A 22,963-nucleotide genomic window follows, 5' to 3' on the forward strand; every position below is an offset into this window, starting at 1 on the left:
GTTTTTTCAAGGATAAGCTGAATCTGAAAGCTGCTGTGCATTTTAAAGATAAGGAGAAAGAGCTCAGGCATCTGCACACGTACAGCAGGTAGCTATTTTGACAGTCCTTTTCCCTACCTGTATCTGGGAGAGACAAACATAAGAGTTCACAGCAGAGGCCTCATTTTGGAAGCTTTTTTCACCAGAGGGAAGTACATCACAACACTATCTCATGGATACTAAATACACGTATCAGATGTGAAGAAGCTAGAGAAAATAGTCTGATTAGATAGGAAAGCATACTGTGTGTAGCTGTTCCTTGCATGACCCTGAATCCTGTCCAGTCCATTAGGTAAGAGCACAAATAGCTAAACAATAGCACTTACTGAAGCCTCAGGTGCTCAGCTTGCTCAAGGGTGATACTGGAGAAACTATCTAGCCAACAGCCATGTGTGCTTTCCTCCTGATCTACTTACTGAAATGTTTTTCCCCTCTGATAAAGGCAGTTAGGCATGATTTTCCATGCACCTGCTTTGGGGACTTGCACGGCTCTATAACCAGTTCAGCTGCACAGGGGGAAGTTTATAAGAAACATAGATTTCATTGTTTAAATTTTTAAAGCAGTAATTAGGGTAGATGAGATCAAATCTCACCCTAACAGAGAACGAGACCAAACAAAGGTTGCTAAAAGACATGAGTATTTAGGAAGAACAGACTTCTTTATGAAAAGGAAATGATTGAGACAGAAACTGCTTTCCACTGGAAAAAACGCAGCACATATGCAAAACTGGAAGATGCCTAGGGGAAGAGACAAAGTTGGTATCAGTGTGAGTGGCATCTTGGGGAAAACCCCAGCTGACAGAAGGAGGCTGCACAGAGGGAAGAGTGCTGGGAACTACTAGATGACTGACTGGCACATATGAGGTTTCTGGTGATTAAAATAAGCCATTTAAAACAGACCTGCTTGAAAAGCAAAAAAGTAAATGACATTATACTGGATGGAACAGCTACCAGATGGTCCAGTTACCAGCAGCTACTAGATTTTGGTTTGTTGTTTTTTTTAAATACACACATGCACTCACAAGAGCAAACGCTCATGGGCCAAACTGGACTGTAAAAGCCATCTGGCACTGCCTGTGTAGGTTTACTACACTGCAAAGCCTCATTCTCTCTGACATTATTTGTGGTTAGAGGACTAATTCCAGTTTCAGCCAGGCAACTATGCTGCAATCTGGAACACGAAAATCAGAGGGCATGGAAACAAAGCAGAGAGCCATAGGGTAGATTCTCAGCTGTGAAAAGACAACTTTCAAAAATTACTTTCTCTGTTCCTTATATGAGTAATGGGATGATAAAAAGAAAATTCCTCTCATTCTTTGCTATCAATTAAAACCTGGAAAAGCCCTTTTCCAACTGGGATTTTTTTTTACAGAGACCCACTGCTGTCTTCTGTCTTCTGCAATTCTTGTTCATTAGCACATCACAATATTTGATGAGTTTCTATTCTCTACTCACTCATCTACTCCCAATTCTATTCCACTTCCCTGCTCTGACACATTAAAGGGGTTGTGATCATCTCCACTTATATCCTAAAATTAAAGAAGATCAGATCTGCCACCATGCACTATAACATTTCATATGTCATCACAAAGCACTTCTAAAACACGCTTACAACACTCATAATATTAACATGTCCTGTATAACTTCTTCGTAACTTTTAAGGAAGATGTTTAACAATGCGTATTCCTAAAGGATCTCACTCTGGTAGTAACTGGGCATTATTTTTATAAAACAATCAAAGCATTAAAACAGAAGTTGAACATCTACCTATCATTCGACTAGAGACAATGTCCTTGCCATGGGCTCTAAGCTGGCTAATGACTTGATATAATCAGAGTGCAGTTTAGTTTCATTAAATATATTCCTTAACAGCAATGCTGAATTGTTTTTTTGCTGTAAAGCAAATTTCAGATCTATAAACATGCATAGACAATCAGTAGAGAGGTATTGTTCTAGTGTGTTAAAAGCTACATTTGCATCATATGTGTTAAGTATCTCTCTCTTCCAGATGAGACCTGTATTTGAGGATGAAATAGCAGTGCATTAACACTCTAGCTGAGCCCAAACTGAGACTTAACACATGATACAAACACAGCCCAAAGTAAGTGCTTGGCTCACCTTTACCTTGCAGTCCCTGAAATTCACTGGCAAAGCTTTGAATCGTGTGAATGTGAACTGGCTCTGATCTACAGAGCATCTTGACAAAGCTTAAAGCACTGCAATCAATGTCTGGGCTACTAACATTGCCATATAGCCCACTTGTGAGGGCACAGAGGCTCAGATTTATTAATTTTTTCTATAGACTTGCCTCTGCTCTCCTTCACCAAAAAAATTCAAGCCACTAAAGATTGTTGCTGAGGGCACTTACACAGGGACTAAATGTGGTCCAGTTTATTTTCAATGTACCAATATGGGAGTTTAGAACTCTGAATTAGGAGGTTATAAAATTTCTGAGTCTTCAATACAACAAGAAAAATGCTTGTGTAGAAGCTGCAAACTCCCCATTGTAAGGCTGCTAAACCTTTGTAACTAATTCAGCCAAAAATGTTCCTGGGAGTAGCAAATCAGGGAGAATGTTATAAGGAGCCAATTATCACTATATAATCCATTCTAAAATTAATTCAGGTTACAGATAAAACCCGGAAGTGCTCTGGTCAGAAAATGTGACACCTGCAATGCTTCTTATCCATTTTCCCCATGGAAACACTCAGGAAAAGTAAACCAAATAAACTAGACTGAAAGCCAGGGTGGCTCACTGGGATTTTCATAATCCCTTTTCCTCTCTCTCCCATCTTAAATGCATTGTTTCATGCTTGAAAATATCTGTTGAAAAGGCTGATCCACAGAGCTTCAGCCCAATTATCTCCAGAGGTCAGGGACAACAGCTCAGCCCCACATCTGATTATTGCTATATATTTTGGAAAAATTAATTTTTTTTTAAGTAGAAATCTCGCTATTTTGATGATAGTAATTTGAATTATTATAATCAGGCTGTTGATGTTTCATTGTATGGTACTGGAAACACTAAGCTTCTGTTGTGGTAATTCTTTGGGATTCACATCCCTCAAGGATCTGTGTATCTCTGCACCTGATGTCACAGCAGACCTCTGACTTCTACAGGACAACCCAAAACCCACAAAGCCTTTACACTTACCTATGATGCCTTTACTGGACTTTCACCAATGAGAGATAGCTCTTCAAAACTTCTTGTTATAAGACTGGAGGATGACAAATACATTTTTTTACCTTAATCCCCAAGAAACTGTATAAAGAAATGTTCATGAGTCAGACTGGAATTTCTCAGCCCTTTCTCAAGCCCACTGCAAACAAAGCATAAGCTGGACGTCTCACTTCTTGTGAGACTTGTAATAACCATTCTACTAAAAAACAATGGCACTAAAAATACACTTCATATGAGATTTTGTGTATTTTAAGGATTTCTGGTTCACTTGGACTCAGATGGAAAATGCAACTTTGGTGACAGCATTGTTGCCTATAGTTGGTCACATAAACTAACAGACTTTCCTTCAGATTTTTGTTTTGGAAAAAAACTAACCATTGGGGTGCATTACTGGACATGTATTATTAGAAAACCCTGACAAAGATGAGATCTGCAAGGCAGATCCTTCCCAAGACAAATATAATCAGATCTGTTGCATGCTCTATTCCTGTGCTCCTGAGATCCCAAGTTACTGGATATTTCCCCTCCTATTTACAACCAAGTGCTCCCACTAAAAGAAAATACATCTTCAGTTACTCCACCCCTCTGCAGACACCTGTCTTGCCTTTTCTGCTTGCAGTTACTGGGCATTTTCTGGAGGGAGAAGAAGGGGTTAAAAGAAAAACAGCCTAGTCTCCACTCACACATTTGTCACCTTCCCCAAAATAGCTGCAGAATTTGAGTAGAGTATGCCATTTTACTCCCTGACAGGTTAATCCATTTATAATTTAATGAAAATACCGTGTCTCCATGCTAAGAACAAAACAAAACCTGCAGCAACACTGGTTCTCTTTAAATCATATTCAGAATCTTGCACAATTTGATTTGTCTTTGAATTCAGCTTTATTTTTTAACTATAAGTGAGAAGAAGGAAACCTGTTTCTTCAGATTTCGCATTGTTGCCTCTAGCCACATTTATGGAATGTGCTCTTGGTTTTGCAAAATTATCAGCATTTCATTACCTGCTTCTGCAACAGCCATGTATCTGCTGTGAAAAGGTCACCCAAAAGTTAATGAACCTCATGCTTAGCCAAACTGTTCTTCTCCCATGGGACAGAAATTTTTATGAAACTCTGCAAGACTCATCTTGCAAGGTTTCCTAAACATGCTCCAAAAAAATTGTAAGTCCTGGAGCAAATCTGTTTGCTTTTTGCAGGCAACTGGCTCTATCAAGCTTTCTGCAAAAACACGGAGCTGGAGTTCTCAATGGCATAATTTTTAAAGGAAAACTACAACAGTGTTTTGAACCAATCACAGAAGTATTAAGACCATGTAGCTATACAGAGCAACCATATTCCCTTCCAGGCTTTAATTATTTTAAAGAATTCCCTGTCTCCACTGGAAGCACCTCTTTTGACGCACCTTATCTGTTTTTTGGTTTTTGTTTTTTCACAGATTCATCATATTAGAAGACTGAAATCATGATTCATTCAGGTATTATGCCTAGATCTCTCTCTTCCTCAGGAATTTCCTCATGATAACTACCTTGAGGACAGAAGAATGACATAATATTGCATTCTGAAACACTTAATTTCATACCACTCACTCCTCTTTCTCCCGTCCTCATTTCCACCTTATGTCCCAGACTTTTTCTGTCCGAACAGAGCCTCCCAACTCTGGCCAGCCAGCATGCTGCTCTATGTTTCACAGAAAATATAAATGAATGTATGGAATAGAAACTTTGCCATGAACTTTCCCAAGCCCCTTTCCCAGCACTGACAATTGTTGACATTTTCTCTGCCTTCCAGTTCTCCCTGGTAGCCTCTACTCCAGCAGCTTCCACTTTGGGACCATACCAAACATTTGCTTTTATCAAAGAGGGACATTGGAGAAGTCCAGCAGAATTTGTTCTTCATGAGCCTGGTTTCTTTTGTTTTCTTAAGTCCAAATATTGGAGAAAAATCCGTGGCCGTTTATTGCACATTTAGTTGGAGGTCACAACGTCCTGAGACACCTTTGTAGAACCTGATTCTGTCTCAAAGAAAAACACTGCAATTTGTCAGATTTTTAATCTGATCTACTGCTTAGAATAACTGCGTGAACAAATTGATAGAAAAAGACGAGTAGATGATTATTGGTCTTTTATTTAATATTTGGAGGGAATTTTCTTGCACCAAGGAGTATATTAAAAAAAAAAAAAAAAAAAAAAAACACCAAAAAAACCCACCAAAAAAATCCCAAAAAACCTACAAACAAACAAAACCAAACACAAACCACCACAACCCAAACCAAAAACATGTAAAAGACAAGGGCAGTTGTTTTGGAGTTGTTCTTGCTTTGCATTACAAGCAAATTCCTCCAGGAAAAAAAAAAAAAAAGGATGTTTTGTCTTTTTACTCTTAAAGGAAATTATTACAGCATTAAATTTCTGTAGACGAACTAGACATAGAGCAACTCTGGAGTTTAAGGGATATTAATTCAATGGAATGCAAAATCTGCTAGACTCTGTGGTGTCTGGATTTCATTCACTGATAACCTGAGCTTCAAGTTCAAGTGAACAGTGATTCCCACCTACATAAGCCACTCAGTTCAGACAATGCCATTCCCAGAAACAAGAGACTATGTTGTCCAATACTTTCAGCTCATTATTGGGAGCTGGTGTTTCCTGGCTAGATACAGTTGTGAAATTTAATAAAAGGCATGTTCTGATAAAAAGCCAGATTAACAAGAAAGGAAAATTCTAATAGGACTACATTCTATTGGGAGGAGAAGCCCAAGAAAGTTTGTGGAACCTAAAAACTTCTGGTAACCACTAGAAAAAGAATAGGCAACCCTAAAATACCTAAAGGTTGAAAGATCTGTGCCTCATTGGCCAAGAGATGTTAACCTTGTCTCTTACATGCCCCATAAGTGCCCTTCCCAGTGAGTTATTTGCTATTCTTGACTGTGAAAAACTGTTCTTTACCTTTCCTTTGAAATGTCCTAGTTTCATTCTAGTACAAAACAGGAAAGGAATCTGGGGTGGGAAAACACTTCCTTGAGCAGCTGCATTATCAGGGTTGCCTTTTCCAGTTTCCCCAACAGTAATATGAGATAACAACTCACACAACTATTGAAGGTTAACTGTTGTTTGAATATGGAAAATTTGGAAATTAATAGGACTTGCAGAGGTGTAACTCTTAGGGCTAGGACTTGTAGACACAACAGGGCTTGACCAGGTTCAAGCCACAAGGCAATGCAGCAGCCCATGTGGAAGACCATAGCCACTCAGTCTGGAAGGGAATCCTGCCCTGGTTGGGCTCCTGCCCTTTATCAAAGCTGGATCAGCTGTGACATCAGAACAGGTTGCTCAGGACTTTATCTATTTGGGTCTTGAAAATCTCTGAGGACAGAGACTGCAAAACCTCTCCAGCCAAAATGTCTATTTTAAAACATCTGTTGTTCAAGTGCTGCCTCAGAACAGCAGTTCTTCCAGGCCTGAATATACCACTTGTTTTAAGTCAGCAACCGTTCCTCCTTATCTGTCTTGACAGAAGTCGTCACCATGGCATCCAAGCACCTGGAACAATTACCTAAGGGACAATGTGGAAATTGCACGGCAGGTCCCAGCACAGCTAAGAGGACTCAAGGGCAATACAATGCCCAGTGCATCTGCAGGTTGCCAGGGGCTAACTGCATGCTCTTATTTTAACCTAAACTTGGGTGACTCTGCTCCAGCATGAAAGCTCCAGCTGCCTGCCCACGGTGAAAGCAGACGGCGCTTCCCAAGTTGTCAGCGGCTGCTTGGGCATCATCTTGAGCAGAGGAGAAACACACTCAGGCATAGGCAGAGCAATGTGGCAGGTCATAATCCAAGCAGAGGAGGTTCTTAAAAATAGCTACTCTGTTTGAGAGGTTACACCTTGAAACTGTAGTGGCCTGCACATTTTTCTTTATTATACCTACACAAACTCCACAAAACCATCTCTGTCCTTAAACTGAACAAAAATAATGTTTCATACCCTGCTTTCGACCAACAGACATAATGAATCTGTGCAGGTTCATTTGTCCTGGTGGACTGCATGCCCTTAGAGTAATTGCTTAACTTAGCTGTAACTTAATTTCCTAATAATCCTCATCAAATTTCCTCAAGCTGTCAGAATGCAGACCATATTTTAAAGAACAGATTCTAGGTATTAATAGTCCAGAGCAAATGGCAGTTAGACAATGAAAAGCTTTTTTTCATGCCACAGCCAAAGGACAAGCAACCAACAAGATATTTTAGCTTGCTTGTGTCTCCCAGACAGCAAGGCTAAAATCAAAATACCTGCTCTGAAAAGACTTACATATGTCTCTCTCAATTTCAAAGAGAAATTCAAATTTCCCCCAAAGCTTAGGCAAACAAATCAATATTCATTTCTTTTCATACGAAACCATGCACTGCTGTACATTTTGGTATGCAAAAGGGGTTTCAGAAAGGGGCATGGACAGGGGATGTCAATGCTGAAATACCCTTAGAGCTGCTTTGCAAGACTGGCACTTACACAGCAGAGAGCTCAAGGACTTGCTGACCTTGGGTATGTTATTGGCCAATTGTTCCATGAGGAAAGAACATTGGATTGCTTGGACCTAATAGGCAAGGCAAACACTTAACAACAGGCATGTAAATATCTGAATTTTTTTCACTTTTCATCATCTTTTACAAGATTAATTTGAAATATTAACAAGTGACATTAAGTCCGGATGCTAGAACGTGCAAGTTTATGAGGTCTGAGTACTGGCATATTCATTAATATCTGTGGTTCATAGTCACAGACATGATACACACAACTCAATTTATACAGCTCAGGTTTGATTTGTGGGAGTTTATGTCTACAATCGAGAGCTGGGGATGGGAAAGGAACAACGACTTGTAAAGCAATAGGCTTTCTAAGTTCTGCTTTTAAAAATACTTTGATGACTAAGTAAGCGTTTAAATGTTCAGAGAGATTTGGAACGAGATGTCGCCCAGCTCCCAGTCAGAATACCCGATGCAAAGCAAAACAGCTTTTTGAAAAAGAGTGTGTGTTGTACACACAGAACTTTCCTGAAGTTCAGACCAAAAGTCGAGATTGCCACCTGCTGACAAAACGGAGGGCAGCAACCGGGATGAGAAAAGGAAGCCCTGGCAGTGCAACCCAGGCGCTGCCGAAATCGACGGGGGGTTTTGCCGCTGACTTCAGCAGATGCCAGCAGATGCCAGCCTTGCTCTCACATGCCAAACCAAGTCATGTGCTAAAAAAAACCCCAAAGACACCTACTTTATCTGCGGAAGAAAACATCTGATAGAACAAGAAACATACTCAGCCAGCAGGTCTCTGGTTCTGTCAGCTTCAGCTGATGAGCTCATATTAAATTACCGCAGAATCATAGAATCATGGAATGGTTTGGGTTGGAGAGGACCTTAAAGATCATCTGGTCCAACCCCACTGCCATAGGCAGAGGCACCTTCCACTAGGTCAGGTTCCTCAAAGCCCCATCCAACCTGGCCTTGAACACTTCCAGGGAGGGGGGCAGCCACAGCTTCCCTGGGCAACCTGTTCTAGTGTTTCAGCACCCTCACGGTAAAGAATTTCTTCCTAATATCTAAGCTAAATTTACCCTCTCTCAGCTTAAAACCATTGCCCCTTGCCCTGTCACTACAGGCCTTAGTAAAAAGTCTTTCTCCATTTTTCTTATAAGCCCCCTTTATATATTGAAAAGTGCAATAAGGTCTTCCTGGAGCCTTCTCCTCCAGGCTTAACAATCCCAACACTTTCAGTCTGTCTTCATAGGAGAGGTGCTATAGCCCTCTGACCATTTTCATGGCCCTTCTCAGGACCTCTCTAAGAGGTCCATGTCTTTGTTGTGCTGGGGACCCCAGAACTGGACTACTAAAGACCTGAAAATATAAAACCTAAAACATAAATTTCAGCATGCCTTTTTTTTTTTTTTTTCAGATTTTGGAAACGTATTTTTCATTGAGGTTTGAATTGAAAGCAAAATGTCCTTTTTCCACAAATCTGAAAATCCAGCCTGATGTACTCAGGGGTTATTGCAAGAGGCCACTGGACACAGGACCAGGGCCATGTGAGTTTGCCTGGCTCCCAGCACACAGCCAAAGCCACACAAGGCAAGTGAGAGCACATCTGGAGACAGATTAATTTTGTACAGCCCCAAAAGACCTCATGTGGAACTAGTACCATGTCACTAGCACCTAACCTCTGCATTAAACCACACTGCAGGAACTGTGCCGAAGTCTCACTTCTCCTAAGGAATCCTTCTCCCACCACTCAACCGTATGTTGCTACCACTGTGCCTGCAGCACAGGAGTGCATTGAGGTAGAGGCCACTAACAAACTTTTTCAGCAAAATGCTTTTGGACTGCACATAAACTGGATCAAGTTCCTGTCAGTCACATTAAAAGACGTATTTCAAATTCAAAGGGAAGTGAACCAGGTGTTGCAATGCCATGACCTTCACAAGCATGTTAAGCAAAACCAGGAGTTCCTAAATTGTAGGAAAACAGTTTGTTCTTGTAACAAATAATAATTTTTAAAAGCTGCAATCATGCTCCTAGCAAAAAGAACTTCTCTGGGCTGCAAGTGCAAACATATGCACTGAACCTGCAGGTCTCCAACCACCAACTTCTGCTGATAACTTAAGCAAGTTATTTCTTTTGGATAGGTATGTAGTAGTCATTCATTCATCTACTCTCTTGCTTCCTCCTGCCCCTCCAGCCAACACAGCTGCCACCCTCTAAACAGGCTGTTGATCCTTGTCTCTGAATTGCCATTTGCAGCAAGTGACACAAATTCCAAATTGGCAACTATACATGTTTTTGAAGAGGGCCTACAAATTCTGTCCACTTCAGCAAGTCTAGCCAAAATGTGTGAGCCACATGCCACTGTACAGAGAGCTTTGTCATGGAAGTAAACTTAGGGTTGAGGAAAGCTGGATGAGCTCTCTGGCTTACTGTCTGCCTCGTGTTACAAGGTATATGGGAAGACTCCCCTCAACAACAAACAATAGCTTTGCTGTCTCAAAATATTCAAGCTACAGAAGAGAATGTGACCCTTATATGAATACTGGAGAGCTTCTACCTCTGAAGACCTAAAAAAATTAGGTTCAAATATACTTAGCTACAGAATTACATAGGTGTCCCCAAGGAAAGACTTTGTTACAACATCTTGGAGAAAACATAAGGAGAAAAATCATAAGAGAACTGTCATCCTGGAAAAAAAAGTTATGACCACTGCTATGCACCAGAAGAAAAGGAATTATATCGTCCTTCCTTGATTGAAAAATTAAGATACTAGATTGAAAAAAAATATATCTATACATCAGATCTATACCTATATGTCAGCATAAGAAATAAATAGCCCTAGAATAAATAGACATGTAAATACTATCAGTATAGACAGCAGTTTGAAGTTCGTTACTTTATGTCAAACTGAGGGAACTGCGAAAGGAGGGTAAATGGGAAAGCACAAGGAAATAAACAATTGCAAAGTTTTAATGCGTTTTGCAGTCCTTTAAAAAACATGAAAGACCACTGGAGATTTAACAATGAACAAAGACAAGATAGAAAAGGAAATCAGGTGCATGTTAGCAGAGATAAGAGCAGCCCAATAGCATACTTAACGAAAAATTTCACTTCATTATATTTAAACGTTGAAGAGAAACTTTGTTCTTTCACACTATCACAATATGAAACCTAAAAGTAAAATTGTGCTTTGAGACTTTAAATAGATCATGTCTCCCTGGCAATTTTAATTAGTATCCTTCTGTTTATACAAATGTGTCTGTGGGGAGCTGGTTTGAAGAATGGAAGAATAAGCCTAGATGAGTAGATGGAATAATTTGAGTATCCACAATTTGGGTTTCTTTTGTCTGCCCACAAGCAAAAGGATCCAAAAAAGCATAAAATTAGTATTTTAAAATTATCCAAAATCCCTGTTAATTTAATGCACTATTTACATTTTTCTAACTTGTTCATATGCCAGTGCAAACAGCCATCTTACATAGCATTGCAATTACACAGAGCAGTATTTCAATAAAATGTGTGAGCAGTAAGTTCTAACTGCAGTTGGAGTTAAAAAAGGTAGAGGGGGGAGAGAGATATTAAAGAGGGAGGGGAGAGAGGGGAGGAAGGGGAGAGAAGTCAGGGAGGGGAGGCAGGCAGGCAGGCAGGCAGGCAGGCAGGCAAGAAGGAAGGCAGGCAGGCAGGCAGGCAGGCAGGCAGGCAGGCAGGCAGGCAGGCAGGCAGGCAGGCAGGCAGGAAGGAAGGAAGGAAGGAAGGAAGGAAGGAAGGAAGGAAGGAAGGAAGGAAGGAAGGAAGGAAGGAAGGAAGGAAGGAAGGAAGGAAGGAAGGAAGGAAGGATCTACCTCTTAAATTCATAGCCAAAAGTATCTCTCTTTGCTATTTTGTGACAAGAAGAGATTTTGAAAATCGCTCTATAGAGGAAACAGATGTGGAAGCTCCCTCCCCCATTGATTCTGAGTGTTTTAATATCAGAGGAGTTATCTATCACATACATCCCAGGAGAATCTAGAAATACTTTCACCTGCCCCAAAGGTTTGGATTATTTGTCTAATACATTATTTTAATCTGTCCCTCTGGCAAAATGAAAAATTCGGCATATGGCAACTCTGTCCTTCCCTCCTCTGCTATATAAAAGGTAGAATCCCACTCCAATTTACATGCAGTGCTCTGCCACTACAACTAACAGAATTTCAGCAAGAAAAGTCAAGGCATAATCTAGTGCTCTAGATGTTTTTTTGGAATGGTAGATTTCACAGACTTTCATTATTGCCAGCCTTTATTGAGGTCTGAAAGTTCATGTGTCTCTCTCCTGACTCCCTTCCTCTCTTGAAATATTTTATTGCAGGCTTATAAAGGAATTTCTCTTGTGCTGTTGAGGATTTTAGTTTATGGGGAGTGTGTGTACATCGCATTTGTGATAAGCTTACCTCTTCAGACTCTTTTCAACAAACAGTAAATAACAAATTTGGTTGAAACAAATACGTACAGAAGGATATTTTAAATTACCAAAAAAAAAAAAAAAAATCCAGATCTTATCAGGAAGATCTTCGTATTACTTTTTAAACAAAGCTGATTTTAACAATCACTTAGTAATCAAAGCTGAAAAAAACACCTCCCAAGCTAATGCAAGGAGATCGACCACAGAATTGTTCTGTTCTTTGAATACACAGACTATGGGACAACATTAACAGACTGGCTAGGAGGCAGGACTTTGAGCACCAGTCTTGAGAAGCTCCTTTCCCCTTTAGCACTCGCAAATTTGTTTAGAAAGAAGAAAAAAAAAAAAGAAAAGAAAAGAAAAAAAAAAAAGAGAGAGAGACAGAGACTCAAGTATCCTTGTCCAATATGGGCAATTATTCATGCTGTCTTAGTGAAGGGAGAGTTGGAAGCTGGTGCTTTTTTCATTAATGGACAGAAGTAGATACAATCAAAACTCTGGAAAACTTCAGACTCCTGTTTTCTCATGAGAGAAATCAAACAGTCCTGGGAAAGGACGTCAGACTTACAGAGAGTCAAAGACATAAACTTCCATCTGTACTCAACGTTCAGAATGAGAAAACTATAACCACTTTAGATCCTTTCCTTTGATGCCAGCAGCCTTGGCATGACTGGAATGTTTTGTTATCAGTGATAAACACTGCAAAACATCTCACTGCATCTGTCACTTGAGGGCAGCAGTCTGAGGCCCAAGGAGAGTTGTCCTCACTTCTCAAGCCAGGTGCCCCAGCTACCAACCTCTGAACTTGACAGAAGTTTTCAGCAGGCCAAAAAACACCTTGACCTCTGCCATGTGCAGAAGCACTTCCCTCTACAGAAACATCTACTGGCGATAGCTGGAAACATTGATGTTACTGCAGTAGGAAAAGACAGAGAGACAGAGAACAGACTCTTGCTCAGGAGTCCTTAGGACAGAGGAACAAGTAGAGCACAGGCTCTACATGAGAGAGTGGCATTGCTCAAAATTTTCCCAGCACCCTACTGATAAAAGTGAAGAATATGTCTTTTAAGTCAGTGTATGATGAGAAAGAAATTAGAACTGCCTTTAAGTAAAGTGCATCATACATTTGGTTAAAAGATCCCACGGCAGAGACAGCTTTAAGGCATTTCTAACTACAAAATAAATCCACTGAAATGAAATGTTGCTCTCTCAAGAATTACTTTTACAAAACAAGCTGTATGACATCAATGAAGCCAGTCAGGTGATGATCATTAATACAAAGCAACCAAGACCATGGGGTAAAATCAAGAAAAGGACAGGTTCCTGATACCTGAGGCCATGTCTACAAAAGAGGCTGCAGACAAAGCAGTTTTGCCCTCCATGCTTGGATGGGGACACAGACAAGCCACATGTATTCAGGAGTTGTACGACAGCAGTGCTGTGCTTCAGCTGCCTGTCCTCCTTCCAGCCAGCATACTCTTAGAACAGGAGGAAAAGGCTCTTAGAAAGTTGTTTTGCTCCTTTACAGCCTCAATAGCTCCTTTTTATTGAGCACAAAAAATGTTCAGTGTTTTTTTACAAATCCAATTGCTGCAGCAAACATCACACCTCTCCATTTCAGAAAGGTTTCAAACCTTTCTAGAAGCAAATAAAAGCTAAAAATACCAGTACATTCAAATTTCTTATTCTTGTACACATTAAAAAGTGTTCTCTTCCTACTGTACGATCAAACTTAGAATGCTTGGATGTTTGAGATTGACATTGGTGAGACTGTTAATACTTATCCCTGAGTTTCCATTTTCCTCCGTTTAAACAAATGAAACAGAAAACCTCGCATTTCTCAGGCTCCCCAGCATAAGGGAGCGGGTGCACCAGTCTGGGATTGTTTCCCCTTGTCTGACTCCCACATCAGTTCCTATTCAGAAAGCAGCTCGTCTCTGAGTATATTCAGTGCTGGTTATCTCCATATACAATATATCTTAGCAGATCCGGACTTTTTTTTTTTTTTTTTTTTTTTTTTTTTTTTTTTTTTTTTTTTCCCCCCCCAGGAAACAATTATTTTGCTATTTATCAGCCTTTCTCCAACCCTTGCCCCATCACTTTTGAAATGGTTGGCCAGCTTTAATGAAATCCGGCAGAAAAGCCTGAATCTTAAAGACATTAAAATCCTTTCCTCTTTGTGCAAATCAATAGATGAGGAAGAAAGATTTTGAACACTCACTATTATTTCTGCTGTTCCACTGCAGATTTTTTTCCCATATCCCACCTTCTTCCAAATGAGTCCTGAGGGCTGCCTTTGGCCTTGAGGAGCAATGGTTTGGGGTACTCCTCTGGGTAGGCAGGAAATCTCCAGGCTCCCATTTAGGCATGCCACCTGGATTTACAGTAGGACCAGCCTTAGGTGTACAACACTCTCCTCCTCTCTCCCTGCTCAATGAAAATCCAGTCAAGGATCCCAGGGGTGCTGCTGGGGTATCCAGTAGGATCTGCAGTGGACTGGGGATGGAGGAACATCCTTGACTGCAGCCGATCTACAGCCTCAATTCACAGCCAGACATAGCAGGGTGGGGTGTTTCACCTATGCTTCCTTCATACCCGCCCTTCCTCTGCACACTCCTGCCTCACCAGTGACTTCAGAGAGTTCTCTTAGTCACTCAGTGGTACAAGGAACCAAGCATGGAAAGTAGGTCAACAGGAACAAAATCACTCATCTTGCTCCCTCCCTCCAACCCACCTCTCCTAAAAGAATGCTGTCAGAAGGTGACTTAGTATTCCTTTTCATCTGAACGTGTGGCATCCTCAACAAAAAACAAGTCAGGAGCCCCAGTTACTATCTATTTTTCCTTTCTAAAATGCTATTTTCCTAAACATTATTTTCAAAATTTTCCATGGAAAATACTATTTTTGCACTGGATACAATAACTCTAATTTTTACTTGAGGATTACAACCAAGGTTGCAAAACTGATGGCAGGAGCAATTTTGAGCATCCTGTCATTTAGTAGCAAAGTCCTGCTTTGATCCATCTCCCTGCTGACTTCAATGGAACTACACTAGCTACAAATTAAAGCAAAACTCAGTCCATCAGCTCCATTTGAGGCTTCCTGCAACCCATTTAAGCAATGTCTCCACCTTGATTTCACCTTACTGCAGTCAGCAAAGAATGCTGTTATAAAAGGTGTCATGCTTTCCTGTATCCACTCACTCTGCTTTCATGTTTTAAGTTGTACCATTTTACCTTACCTTTAAAATTATACTTAGGCAAAAGCGAAAGAGTGTGTAATCTCTTGTGCTCTCTGGGGAACAAGCCTTCATTAAGTTTTTTTTTCCATCTCTCTGTACATAAATAGCAAAACCATGTATTTTCCAGTCAAAAACAAACAGCAAACTAAAAGTCAATTAAAGGGAGCACAGTCACTCATTCTAATGTTTTTCATCTGAATAGAGAAATAAAGTGGTATTTCTCGAGCAGGCAGTAATATACATTTCAAAAAAGGAAAAGAAAAAATAAAAATGCTGAAACCATCAATCATGTTAGTGGGAATTACATGTCCAATCCCTTAGATGCCAATAACAATCCCTGCCATATTGCATCAATTAGTCACTGATTGCTTGTGAAGAGGTAAGAAAGCTTTAGTACTTCTCTCCACTCTTTATTCTGGAAGGATGCAGCACAAAGATCTCTACCACTAGTCACAGCCACGGCCACAGGGACAGCCCCTCCTCTCACTAGCAGGTCAAGGCTTCATCTGCCATCGAAGATTTCTTTCCCAGTGCAGAAGAAAAAAAAATAATTAAAAAAATCAAGTAAATCTGTGGATTAAAGCTATTTGTGACAGTAATTGGTTTTGCTCTCAACTGCCATCTGCTAAGCAGGTTCTACTCATCTTGCAAAACTTGGTGATCCAGGAATACTTTCTTTGGCCTCGACAGAGACGTAAAATGCGAAGAATGGGAAAAGAGGCACAGCTGTACCTTCAAATAATGTACTTTAAAAGCATCATCTGCAAACAAGGTAGCACATACAAGTACTGAAACTGGGAAAAAAAAGAATCCTAACCTTTCAGATAAAGCTACCCTTTTTTAAAGTTACATAGGTATAAATTTAAATCACAGTTACATGTAAAAGCTAGAGAAATAAATATAAGTTCATTTATCTGCAAATCAATGAAAAAGTACTAGAAAATGCAGTTTGTTGAAAAGCAACTTAGAAGACTTTACAATTTTTTTTTCAAACCTTAACCAGTCAATCTTCCCAGTAAATACAACCAAAAGCATTAGCTACTGAACTTGAAAACCTTAGTATTTTTAAAGAGCACTTCAGTGTATCTATCTGAACTCAAGGAGCTGCCCACCACGTACTGTCTCCGTTGAACTAAAGTGTCACTGACAATAATCACCCTGCTCAGCTCTGGTGGGGGAACTAGGACTTCCCAGTACTTTTAGTTTTGCTCAAGGAATTTCTTTAGAAGTGACCAAAAAGTACTAAGGAGTGTCAGCACAAAGTCATGACAGGCTAGTTTAAATAAAAGCTTCCCTTTCATCACTTGAAAACGTGTTATCCAGTAACTGTTTTCATATCTGACAAGTCCTTTGCTTACCAAAGACTTGCCTGTGGAAAACACTCAGGACGGGCAGCCTGCAGCTGAATGGAAATACTTCTGTCATGCAACTGGATAACACAGCCACCAACATCACCTTTCACATAGGGCCTACTTGCCACTGCCAAATGAAAAAAACACCATATATGTATGTAAATATGCCCTTGAATAAATAAACACACTAGAAACACCTGGAAAGAAACACGGTTGGAAAGCCAGAAAGAGCACTTCAAGTATGCTTTATTAAACAACTACAAAATTTACGAAATGTTCTTTATTTAATCAGAAAATATTATGAAATCATACCCTCCAATCTTGGAAGCCCAAGAGCATTTCACCCACGGTGACTATTCCCATGTAAGTATATGGGCATCACCCTGACATACATTACAGCTGAAGGTATAATCTGTGTCTTGGCTACATTTTAGTCCTGCAACTACAGCACTTCACACTGCAGCTCAGCGGAAGCCACATGTGCTGTTCTTGACAAAGCATAAAACCTCAGCAATGCTGGCACCATTTCCCTGCTGTTTCAAAACAGGGTGGACTAGATTGTGGTAACTGGTGTTGCTTTTGGCTTTTTTTTTTTTTGGGGGGGGGGGAAATCCCGTATCAGCAAGCATCAGAAAATCTCAGACTGTCTTTAACTAGCAACAATAACGAAATATACTGCTTATGCACAGGGACAAGCAAATGTGAAATATGCATCAGGAGATTGAAATAATTGATTCATCATTGACAGACCTGGGTTTTATTGTACCACAAATAACAGTACTTAAGCTACACACCAAAAGAAAATAAGCTTCAGAGAATGGAGCAACTGTGGTAACACAGATGGTGGAAGGCCCAGGCATGTTACCACATATGTAGAGGAAAAAATGAGCAATTCATCTAGGGAGATCTCTAGCTGGTATCAGGCAGCTTTAGAGCTTTTACTGTCCAAGAATCTGCTCAGGCATTTCACTCATTCCTGGTGAAAAGTTTTTAGTTTTAACTAGAAGTCTCGAATTGCTTTCAAACAGCTCCTCTTTCTGTGTAGCCTTGTTTGTAAAAGACTACAGAGATTTTAAGAGGAACATGAACCTAGTAAGCTTTTCAACCCTGTAACTAAACACCACCAGCAACACTTTATCTTTAGAGAGCACTTTGCAACACGGAGTTCATCATGGAGGAAGTATATCTCTTTTCAAAACCAAAATAATTCAGATTGGTCCTTCACTTCTAGGTAGAGCAAAGGATTTTTACCTTCTCAACTGATTTTTACCTTCTTAATCGAGCAGTCACCTGGATTTCAGATACTTTGTAAATTTAGATTATCAGCATACACTGCATTAAAAAAGTTGTTGAGATGCAAGAAAAAAATGCACAAAAGAGTTTCCCGGGGGGGGGGGGGGTAACAAAAAAAAAAACAACACACCACAACACACAAACAACACAACACAGAAAAGTTCACCTAACCTGCTGAGTTCTTTACCAATTGATAACCTATGGTGCGAACTGACTTTAAGAGAGTTTAATTTTCTTAACACACACAAAATCATCTCAGGATGTTAGCCACTCTAAATTTGATGCTTGTGGGAGGCATTCACAGAACAGGATTTCTGCAACAGTCTCTAAAAAAGAAGCTACTGCATGTGTTTTGTTTTGACTTACATTACTACCAGAAACAGTATTACTATTTAGGAGCGAATTTTCTGCTTTGGAAATGGCATACTCATTCCAGTTATGTCCTCAATTAGTCAAACATAACCTGAGACAAAAATATGTTAACCTGAAATCACACTATCTGTAATTAAACAGTTTATGTAACTGAAAATGTAAAGAACAAGGTGATTATGGAGACAGCAAAAGTTAAGGAGAGGTACTCTTAGGACTGTCCAGAAAAAGAACTGCTCCAAGCATAAGGAAGCTATGAAGCACATGCAAATTCAAGTCATAACAGAAATATAGGTTAGGAAAATTAACTGGGACTATGAAGATAAACAAGGATATTACTCAACTCATTAAAAAAAACTCGGAAAAAAAATCAAATCCTTTGTATTTACTCCAAACTGTTTCTCTCAATGATCTGAAAAGTCTTTTTCCATCCATTCTCACAAATAAAAACATTTACTACCATTGCATATCAGGCATCACTGGATGACTACAGCAAATAACAGTAATACTTACAGTAAACTTCAAGGATAAATACCACGTACAAAATAAACAAGTACTGAAGAATACTAGAAAACTGAAATAGTTACACTTGAATAAATAACTTTCCATGAGATCTTGCTGAAAACAGCAAGATGGTGTAACATTTAGTTGTACATTCCTAATTCTTTGTATGGCTATATTATTTTCGAGCTTGGACTAGATAATCTTCAAAAGTCCCTTCCAACCAAAGCCTGCCTATTATTATAGTGCAGCCAACAAATAATGTATTTTTTTATTAGCATACAACACTTCATGCAACCATAGCTCAGCTAACGTAAGACTGCAAAGCATCCTTAAAACAGAAAACAAAGGGATGATTTCAGTTTAATTCAAATTAATCTTTTATCTATAGGATGGTTCCAGTTTCCTTTACAGCATCTTCCTGTAGGACAACGTACAGTTGGACCCAGAAACAAAGAAGCCATTTTCTGCCAGTATTTAGGATAAAGATATTTTATTTGATAAATGAGATACCTGACGAGCCAGCAACACTCGATAAGGTGCATGAGACATGGGATGGTACATAACTCAGAGCACAGAACAATTTTTCACGTTCAGCAGTTGAATCAATTAGAGTACGTACTGCTTGTTGCAATACTATCAGACCACTGGGCATAACTGGTCCCTGATAGCCCTTAAATTCCCAAATCTCATTAATGGATTGCTGCTCCTCAGCATGTTTCCTTCAAAGCACATTCATTGACATAGTCTCAGACAAAGGCCACAAATATTCCAGGTTGCCCATGACATCTTGTGTGTGAATAGTGTACCATTCTGTGAGGCAGGTATCTTGCTCCTGCTGTGAAAATATTTTTTTTCTCATTTTCTGCATGACCCTTGATTGGGGGGGATGGGATGGAACACACCAAAAAAGCCCCCAAAAAACCAAAAAACCACAGTCCTTCTGTGAAGTTCTAGTTTAGGAGTACTTAGTTTACAGTAGGAAAACTCGGGGCAAGCTTTACTCTTCTATCCTGCTTTTAAGTCTGAAATAACCATTCTGACACTCTTGCCTTCACGATCAAATTGATTTTTAATGATTACTGCAGACAACTTGGAATATTTGTAGCTGGACAAGATCTCTACTCATTATGACACAAAATGTGTGTGACCAACACACTATTAACGCCAAGTCCCTTTTGTTTCGCTGTAAACCAGCCACTCTATGTATTTTAGGCACATATTTATGCTTTCTTTTACCTACTTCGGTTGGGACAGGAGCTCAGCCACCTAGGCAGGAAGAACCAAACCCCACCCAGGGAGACAGCACTGTAGTGAAGTGAATTTTGTTATTTCCAGATTGTTTTCTCTTACATCCTCTGGGGTCCTGTTTTAGTCATACTGGGTCAGCCCGGGAATCACCAGCCAGCAGGTCTGCACTGCGTTCAACTTCAAAGCCCACGGGCACCGAAGACAAGAGGAGTGACAAGTGCAATCGGAGTCCCTGACGAGACTCCCGGACAGCATATTGCACAGTTGTGACTGCCACGCCGAGACAAACGCAGGAAGTCACAACAAAGCAAGCTGCAATCAAGAGACCACCTGAATAAAGCCGGTGGGGATTAACCGAAACCTAGAGGAAACAAGCTTAAACCTCCCGCATTTTAAATGTCGTCACGCAGTTGCCTCACCCAAGGCCTCTCACGGCCTCTGAGGGCCTAAGGAAGCACCAGCGACCGGGGCCCATTGTCAAGGCCTTCCCTTATGCGTGTGGGACGGCCCGAGCGCCCCGAGGCAGAGCCGGGCCCGGGACACGCTCCGCCGCCGGCCCGTCCCCGCTCCGCCACCGCGCAGCGCCGCTTCCCGCGCTCCGAGGCGAGCCCCCGCCCCCGGCCCCGCCCCGCGCCCCGGGGAGGAAGCGCGCAGCGCGGCCCGCACCGCCATGGCGGCCAGCGCAGGAAGGGGCGGGCCGAGGGCGGCGGGGCGGGGCGGAGCGGCGGGGGCAGCGCCGGGCAGGGCGGCGGCGGCGCGGGGCGGCGGGCGGGCGGGCGGCCGGGGCGGCGGGCTCCGCCGCGCTGCCCGCAGGGCCCAGCCGTGGCCGCGCGGCGCGGGGGCTGCCGGTGAGGCGGGCGGGGACCCAGGGCCGCCCCCTTCCCATCCCCCCCCCCACCCCCTCCCGCTGCCGGGCCGGGCCCCCAGGAGCGGGCCTCGCGCGGCTCCGCCCCGCCCCGCCCGTCCCCTTAAAGGGCCCGCGGCTGCTGCGCGCGGCTCCGGCAGTGCTCGCCCCGCGCCGATGGCGCCGCTGCTTCCCTCCCCGTCTCCTGCCTCTTCCTCCCTCCGTTCCCTTTCGCTTCCGGGGTCAGCGCTGCCGCGGCCGCTGCTCGGTAACAAGCCCTGCCGCGGGGTCCGGCCGCCAGCGCCGGCAGCCGCGCCCCGCGCCGGCCGCGCCGCCCCGCCGCCCCCATGGCCAGCAACCCCCAGCCGCAGCCCCCGCCGCCGCCGCCCCCGCCGCCGCCCCCTCAGCAGCCGCCGCCGCCGCCGGGGGCCGGAGCGGCCGTGGGGGGCGGCGCGGCCGAGCCCGAGCTGGTCTCCATGATCGTCAACCACCTCAAGAGCCAAGGACTCTTCGACCAGTTCCGCCGCGACTGCCTGGCCGACGTGGACACCAAGGTGGGGGCGGGCGGGCCCGGCGGCCGGCGCCTCGGAGGAGCCCCGGAGGAGCCCCGGCGCCTCGGCGGCGGCTTTCCCGGCGCCCCAGCACCCTGGGGGCCGGCGGGGCCTGTCCGAGGGCGGCGGGGCCCGGCCCCGGGGCGGCGGCAGTTTGAGAGGGGTTGGGAGCGGCTGCCTGGGCCCGCGAGGGGCTCCGGCCCGGCCCGGCCCGAGCCCCTGCTCTCGGAGGGAGCGGGGCCGGCCGGCGGCAGAAACGCGCCTGGTTTTGTGGAGCGGGTCTGGCGATCCGGGCGTCTTGAATACGCTGTGACCGCCTCAAGGAGTGGGAGCAGCTGCATCTTCCGTGGCCTCGGGGAGTCCGGCTGGGGTCTAGGGTCCTCCAGCCTGATCTCCGGGAGGGTAACTGCTCCTCAAAACCCTCTCGCCCAACCTCTCTGTTGTTGCTTTCTAGCCTGCCTACCAGAACTTGAGACAGCGCGTTGACAACTTTGTTTCCAATCATTTGGCAACTCATACCTGGAGTCCTCATCTCAACAAGAACCAGCTGAGAAATAACATTAGGCAGCAGGTTCTCAAGTAAGTGGCAGCCCTGTGGTTTCTCTGATTGAACGTGCTCAGGTACCACAACAGGTGACAGAGGCTCTAGGTCAGCTGTAAAGTGCCTGCTTTCTTCAAAGAAACTTCTGGAGAAGCTTTTTATTTGAGCATTTGAAATATTATTATATTATTATTTCAGATAGCAGGTCACCATCAGCATTAGTCAGAATTGGGCAGAAACTATATTTTTGCCTGACCCAAGTTGTTGCAGGGGTGGAAAGCTTGTTTCTAACTTGAGATGTAATGTCCTATCTAAAGTCTGGCTTTACTGTTTCTTTTAAGGGAGATATTAGTAAAATTCCTCTTACCATGAAGTTTTGAGCTAAGGAGAATTAAAAGGATTTGACATACTAAGCTCTGTGGACTACAAAGCTAAATTCAACCCAAAATCTGGATGACAATCTGTCTAGACAAAGGAAGAGGTTTTTCAGAACTGCTGTTGCAGCCAAATGGTGCCAGACATTTACGTGATGTTCCATTGTTCTATGAGAATTTTCTTTTTCAAAACTTAGAGTCATAAGAAACATGATGGAATTTCTTCAAAGTGAGATGCGTTTGGTCACTAAAGTGGGTCAGACACGGGGGGTTCGGAAACAAACTTACTCAGATATGCTGTAGTGGTACAACTGATAACTGGTACCAAAGAACTGTTTTGTTTGATGGGAGCTGTTGTTGTTTGGGGGTGGGGGATTGTTCTTTTTAAAATAAGCAATTAGGATGTGCAATTGCATTAGTCAATGCATGTTCCACAGAAGATTACAGGGGTTTAGAACGAACCTGT

At 42.5% G+C, this 22,963-nt stretch overlaps 1 protein-coding gene across 4 annotated transcripts in view; it reads left to right on the forward strand.

Moving 5' to 3' along the window:
• The first annotated feature begins 20,970 nt into the window (after window positions 1-20,970).
• BOD1L1 (biorientation of chromosomes in cell division 1 like 1) overlaps window positions 20,971-22,963 on the forward strand; it is a 36,732-nt gene continuing 34,739 nt past the window's right edge. For 2 of the 4 annotated variants that reach the window (XM_051616847.1, XM_051616848.1), the window contains exons 1-2: window positions 20,974-21,585; window positions 22,037-22,161. In XM_051616847.1, coding sequence (XP_051472807.1) covers window positions 21,379-21,585; window positions 22,037-22,161 — 332 coding nt within the window. In that variant the 5' untranslated portion in view covers window positions 20,974-21,378. Of the gene's footprint in view, window positions 21,586-22,036; window positions 22,162-22,963 lie in introns of all 4 variants that reach the window. The other 2 variants (XR_007889247.1, XM_051616849.1) reach the window with 2 other exon arrangements.

This window comes from Apus apus, chromosome 4, assembly GCF_020740795.1.
Source record: "Apus apus isolate bApuApu2 chromosome 4, bApuApu2.pri.cur, whole genome shotgun sequence".
Lineage (NCBI taxonomy): Eukaryota > Metazoa > Chordata > Aves > Apodiformes > Apodidae > Apus > Apus apus.